This window comes from Pelophylax lessonae (genome assembly GCF_965119305.1).
Source record: "Pelophylax lessonae genome assembly, chromosome: 2".
NCBI classification, from domain to species: Eukaryota; Metazoa; Chordata; class Amphibia; order Anura; family Ranidae; genus Pelophylax; species Pelophylax lessonae.
The window spans coordinates 579,377,290-579,395,230 of NC_138769.1; the positions used below are offsets into that span (position 1 = coordinate 579,377,290).

The 17,941-nt window shown below is 41.7% G+C and overlaps 1 protein-coding gene across 2 annotated transcripts in view; it reads right to left on the reverse strand.

Moving 5' to 3' along the window:
- Nucleotides 1-13,604: 13,604 nt before the first annotated feature.
- The window catches only part of AGAP2 (ArfGAP with GTPase domain, ankyrin repeat and PH domain 2), a 292,090-nt gene continuing 287,753 nt past the window's right edge, over nt 13,605-17,941 (reverse strand). For both annotated transcript variants that reach the window (XM_082244606.1, XM_082244605.1), the window contains one exon: nt 13,605-14,621. In XM_082244606.1, the coding sequence (XP_082100732.1) occupies nt 14,415-14,621 (207 nt within the window). In that variant the 3' untranslated portion in view covers nt 13,605-14,414. The remainder of the gene's footprint in view (nt 14,622-17,941) is intronic.

A 17,941-nucleotide genomic window follows, 5' to 3' on the forward strand; every position in this document is an offset into this window, starting at 1 on the left:
GCCCCACACTATATAAAGGCTGCTTACACAGCCACAGCGTGTAGTGTGATAATTGTGTAGGCGAGATAGGAGACAGGGAGAGGAATGTATTTGAGGCAGGGAGAGGATAGTCTTTTGCAGTTTGTCAGACAGTGCAGTGTAGTCTAGAGACATTGCTACTAGCAGTGAGTTAGGGAGGGAGGGGATCGTGTTTTTCAGGCAGGGAGCGCAAAGTGATTTGTAGTTTTTCAGACAGTGCATTGCAGTCTAATTAGAGACATTGCTAGCAGCAGTGAGTTAGGCAGGAAGAGAGATTTGTGCTTTTTACAAGTTAAGAGATCAGATAGTGAAGTATAATCATTAGTGCGATATATACCATACATTGATCTCTACATATAGGGCTATTGATTAGATCATATCAGGCCATTGAGTATCTATCAGTCAGTTGCGTATACCCTAAATTGATCTCTATCCACATCATGTCTGAAAGGCCAACAAGGAGAGGCAGACGCTCACAGGCCATGAAAAGAGGGCAAGCAGCCTCTGTGTCCACAGTGAAAAATGGTGGTCACAGTTGACATGGTGCATCCTCTGCAGGCGGGGCACGCCCATCCTTTATTTCCGGTGCTGCCCCTGTTATTCAGCCACAACACGTGGAAGAGTTGGTGGAGTGGATAAATAGGCAGTCCTCATCCACCTTGTCCTCTGACACAGTGACGTACCTAGAGCATTTGGCACCCGGGGCGGATCCTATATCTGGCACCCCCCCACATTAAAATGTAAAAGCGCCCACAAATTTTCTAATGTTTTAAAGAATATTTATTTAATTTCTGGTAATTGCACTAAGATCAAGGTGGTGGCTTATTCTACGCCTCTTTTGGGATTGCTGCATATTGATTTGCCTTCACATATCATCTATCTGGTAATTACAACACGTTAAAGGTAGTGGTTTATTTAAAGTTTCTATCATCTTTTGGATTGCTGTTTATTCGCTTACATATATCACTATCTGGTAAGCAGCCTGTGTTGGTGGTGGGTTGTAATAGCACCTTCCTTTTCCTTCTGACACACTCGGGAGTGATTCACTCGAATTTATACAGTATCACGCTATGTTCTATTTGTTTTTTATCCCTACACCCATTTAATCGTGATCCTGGGACGGCCATCGCTGGTGAGGAATCCTTCACAGATTTTCATCTGGCTCGGCTAATTCTCATTCAAGGCCCATTATACTGCTACTTCTGGTAAGCAGTAAATTTACTCATTTTCCTGCACGGGTGGATATTCGTTTGAATATTTTTGTGGACTTTCTGATTCATTATTTATTTTATATCAAAACATTGGGACTTTTTGGACTCATGATATATGTTTTGTGTCACTCAGCGCAGCTTCCCCTTTTTTAATAATTTTTTAATTTTAATATTTATTGCACACCTTTCACAGCCCCCCATCAAAGGGCCCCTTGCAGTCTGCCCCCCGTCTCTCTAATCACAGTTCCCCTTTTGCAATTTCTGCCTCCCCTGCACAGTCCTACCTTTGGCATTAACAGATAGCTAATACTATTAGCAATGTGTTTAAGTTTGAGTAAGAGATAGGAGACATGCTACAGGAGATGGTCAGAGACTGCGGACATAGTACAGGAGATGGTCAGAGACTGTGGACATAGTACAGGAGATGGTCAGAGACTGCGGACTTAGTACAGGAGATGGTCAGAGACTGCGGACTTAGTACAGGAGATGGTCAGAGACTGCGGACTTAGTACAGGAGATGGTCAGAGACTGCGGACTTAGTACAGGAGATGGTCAGAGACTGCGGACATAGTACAGGAGATGGTCAGAGACTACGGACGTGATACAAGAGATGGTCAGAGACTGCGGACATGATACAGTAGATGGTCAGAGACTGCAGACGTGCTACAGGAGATGGTCAGAGACTGCAAATGTGATAAAGTAGATGGTCAGAGACTGCAGACATGATACAAGGGATGGTCAGAGACTGCAGATGTGATACAAGAGAAGGTCAGAGACTGCAGACATGATAGAAGATAAAAGAACACGCGGGGAGCTAAAGAGCACGGGGGCTAAAGAGCACAGGGGGGGGGTTAAGAGCACCGGGGGGTCTAAGAGCACTAGGGGGGTCTAAGAGCAGTGGGGGGGGGGGTTAAGAGCAGTGGGGGGGGGGTTAAGAGCAGTGGAGGGGTTAAGAGCACTTGGGGAGGCTGGAGAGAACTGGGGGGGCAGTAAAAGAAGTTGTATAGGAGAGGGATGGGGCAGCGGCATATAGATGAATTGATATTTCCATATTTCTGCTGCGGCTGGATGCCTGCAGGAGGGAGAGGAGGAGAATCATCCAGCGGCAGCAGGGGAAATATGGAAATATCAATTCATCTATATGCACAGCCACCCCATCCCTGTCCTATCCAGCACACACACGAGGCTAGGCACTTTATCTTCTTCCCACTGCCCCCCCCCCCACGAGCAGCGCGGACTGAAGGAGCTGTCACTGCAGCTGCCTTCTCACAGAGAAGCCACTCCGGGCTGACCCCCCCCCAGTGAGTGGCACCCGGGGCGGAACGCCCCCACCCCCCCCACCGTGGGTATGCCACTGCTCTGACACCCACGCTCATAGTAGTTTGCCTTCCAACGCAGATGCCAAAGTGGCCTGTTCCACAGGCTCCTTCTCCACAGCTACTCCTTCTGTCACCTCTACCATCATGCACAGAGGAGTAGTCTGAACTATTTGATCATAGTGTCAGTGATATGCTGCTGGAGGATTTGCAGCAATTTGAAAACTGTGATGTTGGTTCGCAGGTTGATGAAGGGAATGACGTGAGCCTAGAGAGAGGGGGTGACAATGACTGACAAGAAACTAGCAGTCATGTTCCCACAGCTGCAGCATACTGCCAAGTTTGCTCCAGTGACGAGGAGGGAGGGGATGATGAGGTCACTGACTGTACTTGGGTGCTTGACAGGATAGAGGCGGAGGAGGAGGAAACACAACTCCAACAAGGCAGGATGTGCTCCAGGGGCCACCAAAGGGGTAGCCAACCTATTGCATCAAAGCACCAAGCTACACAGGTGCAGGGTGCTGCAAACTCTCCACAGTCTCCCAAAAGTTCATTAGTGTGAGCTTTTTGTTCAACATCATGTGCAGTAGACCACAGCATTGCTGTTTGCAACATCTGAAGCGGATCAAGCATGGTCAGAAGACCAATCACTTGGGCACCACATGCTTGACAAGGCATATGTCGGCCTGCCATGCAGTCCGTTGGCAACAGCACCTGAAAGAGTCACAAGATCAAAACAAGCACACTGCACCTTGCTCCTCATGTGGGATCTCTAACCCTATACCTCATGTCTTCTCAAATACCTGCATTGAGAGGGATGCAATGGGTGCCACAGATACTTGCACCCAATCTGCTGGCAGTACACCACCACTTGATGTGAGCAGCAGGCATATTTCACTACCCCAGTTGCTGAACCGTAGAAATAAATACTGTTCCAGCCATCCACATGCTCAGTGTCTTAATGCTAGCCTTGCCAAATTTTTTGCCTTTTTATCTGGTAGACTCCTGCTCCCTTTCGCAAATTTGTGGAATGTGCTTTACCACAGTGGCAGGTTCAAAAAAGGCATTTCTTTTCGTGTAAGGCCATTCCGGCTCTCTACCGTCATGTGGAAGATAGTGTTTTGGCCTCGTTGGGCAGAGCAGTCAGCAGGAAGGTTCACATTACTGCTGACTCTTGGTCCAGCAGGCATGGACAGGGACGTTACATTTCTTTCACGGTGCACTGGGTAACTCTGCTGGCAGCTGGGAGGGATGCAGGACAGGGTTCAGTGTTGCAGCTTGTTTTGCCACCATGCCTCTAAAAAGCTGGTTCTGCCACATCTGGCTACTCCACCACCTCCTCCCCCTCTTCTTCTTCCTCCATGTCCTCTTCTGCTCATTTGTCCTCCTGAAGCAGCAGTGCTCCCTAAGCGTTCAAGGGCCTACGCAAGTAGTCAGGCTAAAAGACGCCACGCCGTGCTTCAGTTAGTCTGTCTAGGGGAAAGGAGTCACACCGTGGCAGAAATTCTGTCAGCTCTGCAGGGGCAGGCTCAGAGATGGTTGACGCCACGAAAGCTTGAGCTAGAAATGGCTGTATGCAACAATGGCACCAACCTTCTTTCCGCCCTCCGTCAGGCACACTTGACACATGTTCCATGCTTGGCACATGTCCTAAATCTGGTGGTGCAGCATTTCTTGAGCAGATACCCGGGCTTCTAAGATCTCCTGAGGCAGGCCAGAAAAGTCTTTGGGCCATTTCCGGCGTTCATACAATGCCAGTGCTCTTATCTGACATTCAATGGGAATTTAACCTGCCCACCAACCACCTCATTTGTGACATGTCCACCAGGTGGAACTCAACATTGGCAATGCTGCAGCGGCTGCACACGCAGCAGAGGGCAATCAATGAGTATGGCACAAGAACAGGGTCAGGGGAGCCTGGCTTTTTTTTTTTCGCCACGCCAGTGGTTTTGATAAGGATGCATGCATCGTCCTGTCACCATTTGAGGCGGCCACAAGGATGGTAAGCCGGGACGATGCATGCATCAGTGACACTATCTCTCTAGTCTACCTGCTGGAGCACACGCTTTGTGGAATCATGGACAAGGCACTTGAGGCAGAACAGCGGGAGGAAGAGGAGAACTTCCTTTCCTCACAAGGCCCCCTTTATGCAGATATGCCTGCAGGCACACAAAACACAAAGGAAGAAGAGAAGGAGGAGGAGGAGGATTGCGGCAGTTTGGATGTAGAGGATCGCATACAGCAGTCTTCAAGGGATGGCTATGATTCCCCAGAAACCCTAGGAGTTGTACGTGGTTGGGGAAAGGTTGCACCTGCTGACAATGTCCTCCTTAGTGACCCAGAGGACTCAGAAGCTCATGCCCCCTCCAACTTACATTGCATGTGCTCCCTGATTCTGCAAAGCCTGCGAAAGGACCCGAAGATTTTTGCTATCAAGGAGAGGGATAATTATTGGTTGACAACCCTTCTTGATCCACGTTACAAGGGTAAAGTTGCAGAGCTCATCCTGCCTTCGCAGAGGGAGCAGAAGATGAAGCATCTTGAGGAGGCCTTAAAAAAAAATTGTGTACCGCCTTTCCAGACATTGGGAGGTCAACATTCTCTGGACGTGTTTCTGAGGCATCATTCAGCCTAAGGAGCAGCGGTGGAGAAGGCAGCCGGCTGACCGATGCCTTTAAACAGTTCTTTAGTCCTCAGCAGCACCCAGGGCTGTTAGGTTTAAGCAACCATCCGCAGCGTCTCCATCATATGATGCCTGATTATCTAGGTTTAGGAATAGACTTGGAGACCTTTCCAGCTGAGCATCCACTGGGTTACTGAGTCTTGGGGATGGATGACTGGCCAGAACTTGCTCAATATGCAATGGAGCTACTGGCCTGTCCTGCTTCCAGCGTGCTTTCCGAACGGACGTTCAGTGCTGCTGGAGATTTTGTGGTGGACAAAAGAGTGCGTCTGTCCACAGACTCTGTTGACCAGCTGACTTTTATCAAAATGAACCAGTCCTGGATCAACAAAAGCTATCAAGCCCCTGATGCTTATGTAACTGATTGCATTTGCTAGGGGTCTGCCATCCCTTGAAGACTGCTTATGCTGCCTATCCTATTCCTCAACCTTGATTCTGTTAGCTTCCAACAATGTTTTTGGTTTAGGTCACTATCAACCCCCAAGGCCTAATTTTTCTGCACTTGTATGACAGGGGCATATAATTTAAATTTTTCACAGCAGGCCCTGTCCCTGTGCCCAGCAAGAGAAACTGTGAGGGGTTACGCTGTTCAGGCACCAACAACACCAAAGGCCCAATTTTTGGCACCTGTATGACAGGTACATGCAATTTCAAATTTGTATGGCATTCCTACCAGCAGGTCCCGTTCCTGCCCCCAGCAAGAGTAACTGTGAGGGGTTGGTTACGGTATTCAGTCACCACCAACAGCAAAGGCCCAATTTTGGGCACTTGTATGACAAGTACATGCGATTTCAAATTTGTATGGAATTCTTACCAGCAGGTCCCATTCCTGTGCCCAGTAAGAGTAACTGTGAGGGGTTCCTTACGGTGTTCAGGCACCACCAACAGCAAAGGCCCGATTTTTGGCACCTGTATGACAAGTACATGCGATTTCAAATTTGTATGGCATTCTTACCAGCAGGTCCCGTTCCTGTGCCCAGTAAGAGTAACTGTGAGGGGTTCCTTACGGTGTTCAGGCACCACCAACAGCAAATGCCCAATTTTTGGCACCTGTATGACAAGTACATGCGATTTTAAATTTGTATGCAATTCTTACCAGCAGGTCCCATGTGAGGGGTTACAGTGTTCAGGCACCACCAACACCAAAGGCCCAATTTCAGTTTCAGTTCCTGCCGATACTAACCTTCCAGATCCCCATCACTTCAGCCGGTTTGCATAGCCGCCACCCAACTTTGCCCAGGTCAGATGACAGCACAGCACCCCCACTAGATCACTGATAAGAACACATACAACACTTGATCTTTGCCCTTTCAAATTGGTTTTGACATTTTTACCAGCAAGGCCCGTTCCTGCGCCTGGAAGAGTAACTGTGGTGTTCAGGCACCAGCAACACCAAAAGCCCAATATTTCTGCACCTATATGACAAGTACATGCGATTTCAAAATTTGTATGGAATTTTTAGCAGCAGGGCCCGTTTCTGCGCCCAGCAAAAGTAACTGTGGGGGGTTACGGTGTTCAGGCACCACCAACACCAAAAGCCCAATATTTCTGCACCTGTTATCTTCCCCACTAAGGATCTACCTTAGAAGTAAAGACCTTGCTGGGGACTGTTAGTTGTGCAAGCACCAGAAGCAAACTAAGAGCCCAAAGTTGCTATATGGACTGCTGCTGTAGGGTCCTAGATATACTAGCCATTACCTGCTACCTCCATAAAAGCTGCTTTTGGAAGATTAGAAGAGAAATCTGTCCTCCTATCATTGCTAATGGTCATTTTGGAGTATCCTGTGACTCTAAGCCCCTCTCCTGCAATTCTTCAGCAATAAATACTAAAGACATCCCCCTAGACTGAGCCTGAATGATAGGTATGCATGGGACTGTGCTTGTGTGACTGATAGCCTCTGTACTATTTGGGAAAACCTAGACATATTCTCACCAGACTGACACCTTTTCCTTACAGGACATTTCTTCCTTCCAATGACACCACTGACGCTGGTGCATTTTTTTCCTCCAATTGCACTAATGTAGCTATTATCCCCACCCCTACTCCAACCGGGATTGGGGATGAAGTTTGGAGTTCTCGCCCTTGGCATCTTGCCCTGTCACCAATATTAAGTTGTTTTTTTTAGTTCAAGTGTAATTTTTTCTTGCCCTGAAAATATTTTTCAGCTTGTTATCTGGTGTAAATTAGTAAAAATAAATTCAGATTATCTCCTATCATTGTCTGCTGCCACATGGTGGGTTCAAGAAAGTACATTCTCTGCCAGGTACTATATACTTTAAACAAAGTAGCAGAGCATAGGAATCAGAAGAAGAATAAATGACAGCTACATCAGTCAATAATGAGCAAGGGATATGGCTGAGCCCTTTTTTTATGTTCAGAATAAATCAAAACAAAAATATATTAAACAGTTTAACACTTTATTTTATAAATCTTATATTACATCTTGTATCTGCAAAATAAACCTGGCAATAAAACACATACACAACTTTTATTTTGTTCTTTTTGAATCTGGTCATTTCATGGAAATTTTGAAAAGGACAAGGTGTTTCTGCAATGCCAACACTGGCCATTGTACTCACCACTGAAAGAAAACATGAATCATAGTTGGCAATCACCTAATGGCAGCTATAAGCTAGAGAAAATGGGCTCAATTATGTTTGAGCCTAGTAGAAGGACCCATGTAGGTGGCTTGGTAGGGTTGCAGGCCACTTAAAGTTGAACTGTTTGCTAAATATTTTTTTTTTCATGTTAAAGGATAAGTTCACCTTTTATAACATATTACATGTTCCACCCGTATCCAGGGTTACAGATGCAGCTGTCCCCCCAAGTCCCCATTGTGACAGCAGACTGGGGATCCCTTCCCTGTTCCCGCTGTCACATTTTTAAAAAAAAAAACAGCGCAGAGTTCTCTGAATGGGGGAACTAAGACCACCATCAGGCATTGTGGTTGAAGGCTTGTAGTTCCCAATGAACTGATGAGGGCTCTAGGTAGTTCATTGATGTTTTTTATTATTCTGTAAGTGCCTGCCAGTACCAGGTATGGGCAGACAGCTACACTGACAGTCTGCAGGAGCCTAAGTTTGCACGTTTGATCTGCTGATCGCAGGTGCAATGCTCTGCAGGCTTCTAGTAAAAAAGAAATGCACATTTTTTTTTTTTTTTACCAAGTGAACTTATCCTTTCAGAGGAACCTCTAGAAGTGTTATTTGTTCCTAAGCAATATTCTTCTGAAAAAACGGCAGAGCACTTTCTTGTATGTGAGGGTGCCAGGGCAGTTCTGTGCATACAGGTTCAAAGCTGTATATCTGCAGTTAAGGCAATGATATACTGCCTCTGACTGCCAGTATCAGCAGATCTGTAGAGAGATTTAGTGATGTCACTACTGTGCTGCTCACTGTTCTCTTTGCTGGAGGGAAATATTAGAAAGTAAATCCCTGCTTCTACTAAGATGGTTATCTCCACACAGAGATAAAGTGCATAACAAGGCATTGTGATTCAGTAATAAGGTAAGATCATCTTTGGGTAGACCACAGACCATTATTGTAAATAGTTCTCTGTTCTCTGTTTGTCTGTTTTGGCAAAGCTTCCACAGTTAATTTGGTTATTGTGAATATAAGGTGTGCATTGTTGGATTTAATGTATGAGATTCATACTTAAAAAAAATTCAGAGGCTTCCATTACTGGCCTTTTTCTGAAAATTCTAGTTTCCTGGCTGTCATGTTGCTCTAGTAGTTTCAATACCTTTTTAGTTATTGAGTTGCAAAAAATATGTAGACCAGGAATTAAGTCAGCACTGCTGATCTGCAAGCTTGTTCTGGGTCTGTGATAATGAACATAATGAGATTGTTTTTGTTCAGTATCAAAGTCAGGTAAAAAGCATTTTTGGGAGAGGAGCTCAGCAATGCAAGATCCATGTTTCCTCATGGCAGGTTTTCTTTGAGTCCGCTACATTTTTAGCTTGACTAAAATGGACAGACTAATTAGTCCTAAGCTAGTTTGTAAAGTTACTAATTTTTAGAGAAACCCATACTGTAGGTAACTCGTTAAAATATAATAGGTTTATAAAGAGTGGATGGGTTTCAATAGTGATTACATAATTCTAAAGAATAAAAGTGCCTTTGTGGCTTCATGAAAATGCTTTTAAAGCATATCTGCAGTACCTTGACCTCCGCCTTAACCTATGTACCAGTAGGCGCTATTATTCAAATCCCAAAATCACATAGAAAGTTGGTACATTGGTCCACCCTGCCTTCTTTCCAAACATTGCTTTTGACTCCTAAATGTGATGGGCAGTTTCAATGACCAACCACAGAAAAGGCAGTTGGCCCATGGGCCAATTTCCTAGGTAATGTCAGTATGCTTTGGGCTAGCCTAGGTGCTCTGGAAGAAGACTTGGGTGCTTGCTTTAAGCAAGGGTCCCCTTTTAAATAAAGTTGACTGGGTGTTCTTAAATTTTGTAGCCTAGATACAATGTTGTCCAATGTAGAACATGATGCATTTATTTGCAATGAAAATATATGAACTATGGCCTTCAGCATGTTTCCATATGTTTATAGCTTAATTTGTCCACTAACTTTTGAGAATATTAGGGCTATTCAAATGTATAGCACACTGTACTGTATGTTCATTATTTTCTTCCAGTGAATGCGTAAATGGGCAATGTTGGTTTTTCCATAGGCAGTTTTTGTTTCTACGTAATATGTTCAGCACAGAGGAATGGATTCAAGAAAGCACAACCACAGCTCTTACAAGTGTCACAGGTACAACTGGAAAGTGAAGAAGGCAGAACAGCAAATTTATATAAAAGTACGATAATGTTGACTTTTTCCAATATTTTTTTTTTTCATTTTTTATTATTTATTTTACATTTTTGCGGCATACAAAGGCAGTAATTCATGTTTGGTTGGTGGAAATGTGATTATTACTTGTAAAACAAACCAGACTGCTTTTTACTTTCTTTGTAATTCCAAAGTGTTATTCCTCCTTCTTTATTTTTTTATTTATTTATTTATTTTTTTAGTAGATGTCTATATTAACAGTAAAAATAATAGGATGTAAATCAAAAAATAATAAATCAGTAGGTCTTAATCACCTTTTGTATTGTCTCTTAGGCAAGCAATGTTGTTAAAAGCACTCAGAAGGTGAAATATAATCTTTTCCATATTATTATTTATTGACAAACAGTACTTCTTCAATTCAGCTTTAAATTATATAGTTTAAAAACTATTCCTAACTACTTTAGAAAAGGTTTGGATGTAACATGGGCCCCTTAAAATAAATGAATACATTGCAGTAAAAATATCTATATCCCCTTTCAATAACTTATCTTCATTCCAAATTTATGATCTTCATTCTATTTCAAGCAGTTAGGTTCCCTGCCCTTGATCAACAGAAGTACTGGTAATCTATGTTCAACCTTAACAATCAAAATAGATGATGTGAGAATGATCTGAATACACACGGAAAATCTAGTTTTGACTGTGCCAAATACATTTAAAGATTACACTAGACCTACCTTGAACTAGGGGCTCAAAGCATAAAACATAGAAAAAAGTAAATAACACAATTGATTGGCATTTGTGGTTTTATCTATGAAAATGAGCAAATGGATGTAAGCATCCAACAGTGGAGCTCCAGTATATATTTCACACCTCCACCTCCAAACATTTACTACTGCTTCACACAGAACAATATTTATGCTTTCTAGAGATTGCATTGTTAAGCTGCCATACTGCACGCAAAATGTAAAACACCCAACCAATGCCCCAGATTTCTAATAAACCAATAAATTAAATAGCTATCCCAGAAAATTCACAAATTATACCGTTAACCATGTGCACGGCAAAACAAATTTCACTACTCTGTTTCTGGGCACCAGCTGTCTATTCATAAAGACTATATAGAATTTCAAAAATCTTACATAGAAACTAGATTGCGTTAAAAAACAACACTCTTTTTGCACATACATTCGAGTGCAAAGCACCCACTGTTTTGAAGGCTTAAGGGTTGATTTAAATATTGGTTGGAATTCCAATCTTTCTGATCCTTATCCTTTTGGAATTGGAGTCATTTTCATACAGTGACACTTATTTTATATGTTAAATGAAAACGTGGGTTTGGACCTATAATAGATGAATAACTGTATAATTTCCTTAAAAATATACTAAGTAAATTAATTATTACACCATTTCTATATAATGCTAATACCAGAAGATTTTCTAAAGTCCAAATTCTAAATATTTTTTGCTGAAACATTTGGCATTATTGGTATTTGTAGAGACCATCAGGTTCTGGGCAGGTATTTGTTACTTCCTTTCATAGATGACCATACATTTGTAGAACTATTTAGGGCTCAAAACACAAGATGAAGGCCAACTAGAGTAGTTTGGCACCAAACAGCAAATATTTGGTCATCTTTAGGCTGCATTTTAGTGATTTTAAAGTTTGTTTGATTTATAAACTTTCATCTCATTAAGCAGTTTTCAGAAAGGGTATAAAGCAGGCTGAACCCTTAACTAACGTATGCTGGTGTTCCCATTTTCTGTTGTAAGAAATGCTTGTTTATTTACTTACCCCACTTCATTTGTATTGAATACCTGCCTCAACAGCACCTAAGAAAGATGGTGGATCTTTGTGTGAAGGGGATGGAATTTTATACCACTGACAGTTTGGCACATTCATAAAATGCTGAAGAGTATACCTCCACTACAGAGTTTCTGTATGGTGGTATAATTTTAGGTATCTTGTGACTATTTATACATATCTTTATGTGCAGAAGCCCTCTGCAGTAAAAGCCTGGGTCAGGGCTTATTATCATGGCCATTGACACTCAAGGAAAGAATTAATCTAGCTGGCATGAAGAGGGGAGGACTGGCAAGGGAAGAGAATAAATGGCACCAGGGCCCTGCTATGTAGGCTTTTAGTCTTTCAGTGTTCTACATAAGTAGTCAATACAGTGTGACCCGTTAAAGCACATGGCACCTATATAGCGATTTATTTGATGTAATTGGATAATCAGATCACATATTACATTGCTGTCCTTTCAAGACATGAACAATAATTTGCATGAGAATAAGGCTCCCACCATGGTTACCTCTGTACCCTTTTTACTATAACCTACAATTAATGCCTTATGAAAATTGTCCTGCTGTATCATATTTTGGACACTCCTTAAAGCCAGCTAGCTTTTCATTGTATGTGTATACAGGTGCTGGAAGTAGCCACAAGCCTCCCGGGTGGTAGAGCTAAAGACAGGATGGCATAAAGCAAAATAAGAGGGACACCTCTGGATTAGTTGGGAGAAGGCATACAATGTTTTTTTTGTTTTTTTCCAAAAACAATGTTTTGTGCTGACAAACCTAAAGGGCTGATTCCAAAAATGTTGATATTGTTTTGATGGCCCCAGGGCACTACACTCTTGAGTTCTCTCTAACATAACTGGCCATGAAAACAGAATGGTGTGGAGCTTTAAAAGTAACAATTTTGGCACACTATGCTCAGATATGTAATAACTTCTGTTTACCTAACTCAGTACTGCAGAGTCTCTAAGCAATGATACAAATAATTATAATTCACCCTCTAGATACCAACGTAGTAGTTAAGCAATGTGTAATTTTTGAAGCTTGCTGGTGTACTTCAGTACACAGAACTGCACTAAACAGAAGAGAGCTGGAGGACAAGTACTAGAATTTAGCACTGGACCATGTAGTAGCACTAGCCATCATTTAGCACACAAGCTAGCGTGTATTAGTCACATTATATACATATAACACACAAATATCTTCTTTATCTAAATATGTACACAAAACACATGTGCAAAAATATTTATACTATCATCAGGCTCCTCTTCAGCTCTTTTCTATTTAGTTACAACAACTTAAATATGAAACTCTGCAAAAGCTTACTTGCGATCCTGGCCCAAGAATGTCATATCAAAGCTCAAGTGAACCTTCAGTTTAAACCAGCTAAGTCTAACTCAGGTGCATCAACAGGAAAGGTGCATAAAGTATTATAGTTCATTTGAAAAAAAAAATAGTCATAGCTTCTGAAGCATTAGGTGAAAGCAGCAGTCATGTTAAATAAGAGCTTTGTTTGTGTCAGCAGGGAACATAGGCTTTGCTGATCAGAGAGCTATAGCACTGACTCAACAGGGGAGGTATCAAACAGCTCCAGACTGACCACTGCTTCCACGAAGAGCACAAGAGTTCTTCTCTGAAGCATGCGGCTACTTTATAATGAAAAAAAAAAAAAAAACAGACTTTAAACATCTTATGGTTTGATGCTCCTGGAATGCCTCTAGCTGACTAAAACTGAATGTTAGGTGAAGTTGTAATTTAAACTCCAACTTATCTGTGATGTTAGGGGTAGTAAAACCATCAGCTTTGTACATAAAACAAATTATGTTTCTTTTTCATGTTTGTAAATTGGTTTTGAACTTTCTAGTGTTTCAAACAAAAATTTTGCTCTCTGCATTGGGCTTTGTCTATAGCCATCAACAGAATACTTTCATCAAGCATAGCAGGACATTTTATATTTTCGCTAACCCAGATGTATATTTTTTATGGTGACTATTGTAATCTTACTGCAAAGGATATTATGTGTAGAGCTCAACAATGATAACGTTTAGAATATAATTAAAACCTACAAACCTGTAACACTATTAATTGTATTTGAGCTTATGGTGTTTGTTCCATATTGTATTTGTTCCCAATGTATGGCACATAATCTTGCTCCAGTAATTAGCTGACCCCGTTAATACATTTTATGAGCCAAACAGTCATTTGGAAATCGATATACGCATTCAGCTTGATCATAGGATGTGGTAATCATAATAAGGGGCGGTTGCATGTGCTCAGAAGACATTATCCTGCTGTAAACATTGACAGAAGGGAGTGTTCAAATTGATGGTTCTTTCACTAATGAAAGAATTAAGGCATTAAATACTACTATGCTGGATTACAGCAAGAAGGGCAGAAAAAGCTTAAAACATTACAATATGGGAATATTATTAAGATGGCTGGCATTTCTTCAGTTACTTACTTCAAAATATACATATCCCATCCTTATATACAGATAAATTCTTGCTTTTTTCTTATACATTGGCACGGAAGGGCAGCCAGACAAATTTTTGACTGGCTAAAAAGTCACTGATTTGAAGCAAGCTTTCTTCATGACAGTATGGTTGGCTATACAAGAGCAGTCCGGGAATCAGTTCTTAAAATGCTAGAACAGCTGCTTTTCCTTCTCTGAATTGGGGTACTCATTGAACTTGAGGGCTCATTAGGGCATCCATGTTGAAGTAGAATGTCCACACACTCTTTATTTCCAGATTTCCTAGCATAAAAGAGCGCCGTGTGACCATTAATGTCCTTGGCCTTCACGTCAATGCCATACTGCAACGGAAAGAAGACATGTTAATGGAATATAATGTACTCTGTGACAGTCCTGCGGAAACCACTGCACTGAGCCTGCAGGACAACAAATAAATATGGTAGCATGCAAATCATGTCAAATATAAAGATGGCTTTCATTATATATTATTTTTTAGTACCCTGAGTAATTTGTATATACCCTTTATAGCAAAGTGTTTGTGGACACCAGACCATCACACTTTAATAAGAGCTTGTTGGACATCCTATTTGAAAACTGTAGACATTAATATGGAGTTCCTCCCCTCCTCCTTTGCAGCTGTAGCTAAGTAGTTGGCCAGCTGGAGGAGACAGGACAGGAGGAGCATTGGGTCAACTTCCCCCCCCCCCGCACCCAGAGTTGGGTTAAGTGTACTTAATAATGCCTCCCATGGAGGATCATGGTAGATGTAGTCCAGGAGGATGTGTGCCTCAGGGAATTAATGCAGCTGCAAGCCACATGACAGAGAAAACCTGTGTAAAAGGAGGAGGGGAGAGAGAGCTGTTCCCGAGTTAGGGCTGGCTATGCAGGGACCGGAGCTGGACAGACTTGTGTGATGTGTGCAGAGGCACCAGTAATAACCTGCGGATGAGAGTTCGGGGACTGAGCTACTGAGAACGGGAGTACCCTGAGAGCAGAGCTGGAGGGACGGCAGACAGGCAAGTGCCCAGAACCAGGCTCACTGTGTTGCCAGGACTGGTGAGCCTGTGTGTGATTATTGCCACTGCTAGCAGATCAGGAAAGGGGACTAATCTCTGCTAGGAGCCTTAACCACTGCATGTAGATTTAGAGGAAATGTAATTAAGTGCACCACTGTACAGATTTGGCCCCACCATTTGCCAGCTGACATTTCAAATCAGGCACCAGATACTGTACAACTACATACCAGGGGTTTTAGGATATATACATATACCCACATCCAGGGGGATATACACAGGGTGCACTCTGGGACACTTCTTATTTTTTTTTTCTTTTTGTTCTTGACCACTCGTTGCAAAGGGTTATTGTTGGACTGTTTCATTAATGTTTTTTATGCTGTTCTTTTGTTTTTATGGTTCATAATTTATGCTGCTCTTTACCAGTGCTACTTATACTAGGTCCTTTCTACGTAATACCACAGTGATCGGGTTTAATAGCCATATTAGCCTAGTATTGAGTTTATTTAATTCAAATTGAATCCTTTACCTGTCAATTGATTTCTGTGGGTTTTCCTTTATTTTGCTTGGTGACAATACACTTATTTTGTTTACTACTACATAGTCTGGTGTCTATTTCATATTTGCCTCTACAGTTATGAGAACTATACTACTAACTGAGCTAATAGGTGTTTGCAGCTAAGGTGTATCTAACTCAGAATTTGAGTTCCATTCCAAATGTGTTTAGTAGGATTGAGCTTAAGGTCCTGTGCGGGCCAATTGAGTGCCTTGTCTACTAACTCATAAAAAAATGTTGTTATGGACTTGGCTGCTGCTGGCTTTTGACACATGGTTGAAAGTGCACAGCAGTCTAAAATGTCTTAGAGGGGTGTCCGCAGATTTTAGTTCATATAGTGGGCGATGGTCAGGTGTCTAGAAACTTCAGGTTATAGAGTGCATTTATGGAAAATGGTTTTCAAAAAATAAAGGGTTTATTACCCTGCTAAGGTGCATTCATCACTGTAGTGATCCTAACTGCTAATCTATTGGCTTTACCTTTTACATTATTGATGTATACCCAACATACTTGATATGTAATATGGTGTTAGGCTGCAATAAAATGGTTAGATTCTGCCACTTACTGGGTCAGCACAATTGATGCTGTAATTATGGGGTTTGAAGTTTAATCGCAGGTTATCACAGATTATTATAAATGGTCACACAGCAGGCTGTATGCATTTAAAATCAGGCAGAAGTACAGTGCCTTGCAAAAGTATTCGGCCCCCTTGAACTTTTCGACCATTTGCCACATTTCAGGCTTTAAACATATAAAACTGTAATTTTTTGTGAAGAAGCAACAACAAGTGGGACGCAATCATGAAGTGGAACGAAATTTATTGGATATTTCAAACTTTTTTAACAAATAAAAAACTGAAAAATTGGGCGTGCAAAATTATTCAGCCCCCTTAAGTTAATACTTTGTAGCGCCACCTTTTGCTGCAATTACAGCTGTAAGTCGCTTGGGGTATGTCTCTATCAGTTTTGCACATCGAGAGACTGACATTTTTGCCCATTCTTCCTTGCAAAAGAGCTCGAGCACAGTGAGGTTGGATGGAGAGCGTTTGTGAACAGCAGTTTTCAGTTCTTTCCACAGATTCTCAATTGGATTCAGGTCTGGACTTTGACTTGGCCATTCTAACACCTGGATATGTTTATTTGTGAAAGTATTCCTTAACCCATGCATTGAAGTCCATCACAGAATCATGCTTGTTTTTAAATCAGTGCTGTCTGAGAACCTGAATATCACAGGCATCCAACATTGTGTTTTGGCCTTGACCCTTGCGTCCAGAGATTTCTTCAGATTCTCTGAATCTTTTGATGATATTTTGTACTGTCGATAATGATATTTTTAAATTCTTTGCGATTTTATGTTAAGGAACATTATTCTGAAATTGTTAGGCAATTTTTAGATGAAGATTTTTTCAGATTTTCACAGATTGGTGAACCTCTTCCCATCTTTACTTCTGAGACACTCTGACCCTTTAAGATGGACTTATTATACCCAATTATGTTACTGGCCTGTTGCCAAATAACCTAAATAGTTGCAATAATTTCTTCCAGCTCTTCCTTGTTAGCATCACTTACTTTGCCAGCTTTTTGTTGCCATCAGTTCCAAAATTACCTTTTTTTTTCTTAAAATGGTACATTTTCTTATTGTACACATTTTATATGTTTTCTATTTTCTATTGTGAATAAAATATGGGTTTATGAGATTTGAAATCTTTTAAATGCAAATCATTGAATTCTGTTTTTACGTAGATTTTACACAGCATTCCAACTTTTTGGAAATTGGGCTGTACATTAAAGCAGTATTTCTCAACCTTTTTTCAGCCAAGGCACCCCTTTAAAATTGTAGGCAATCTCGAGGAACCCTTTAAAATTATGGACAGAGGCACTCCATTCTAAAATGTAAAAAACGATTCTAATAGTTTTACATAATGCAGCAACATTCACACATGTAGGACACTTAACGTTAGAGGTGATTTTTTTCTTTTAAAGCAAATACACTTTTGCACACTGGTACTGATAGTATTCCAAGATTTCTCTCCTCCCACAATTTCTCACCATCAGTCAGCTAATGTGACCCCAGTGCTGAGGGAGAGAGGCAG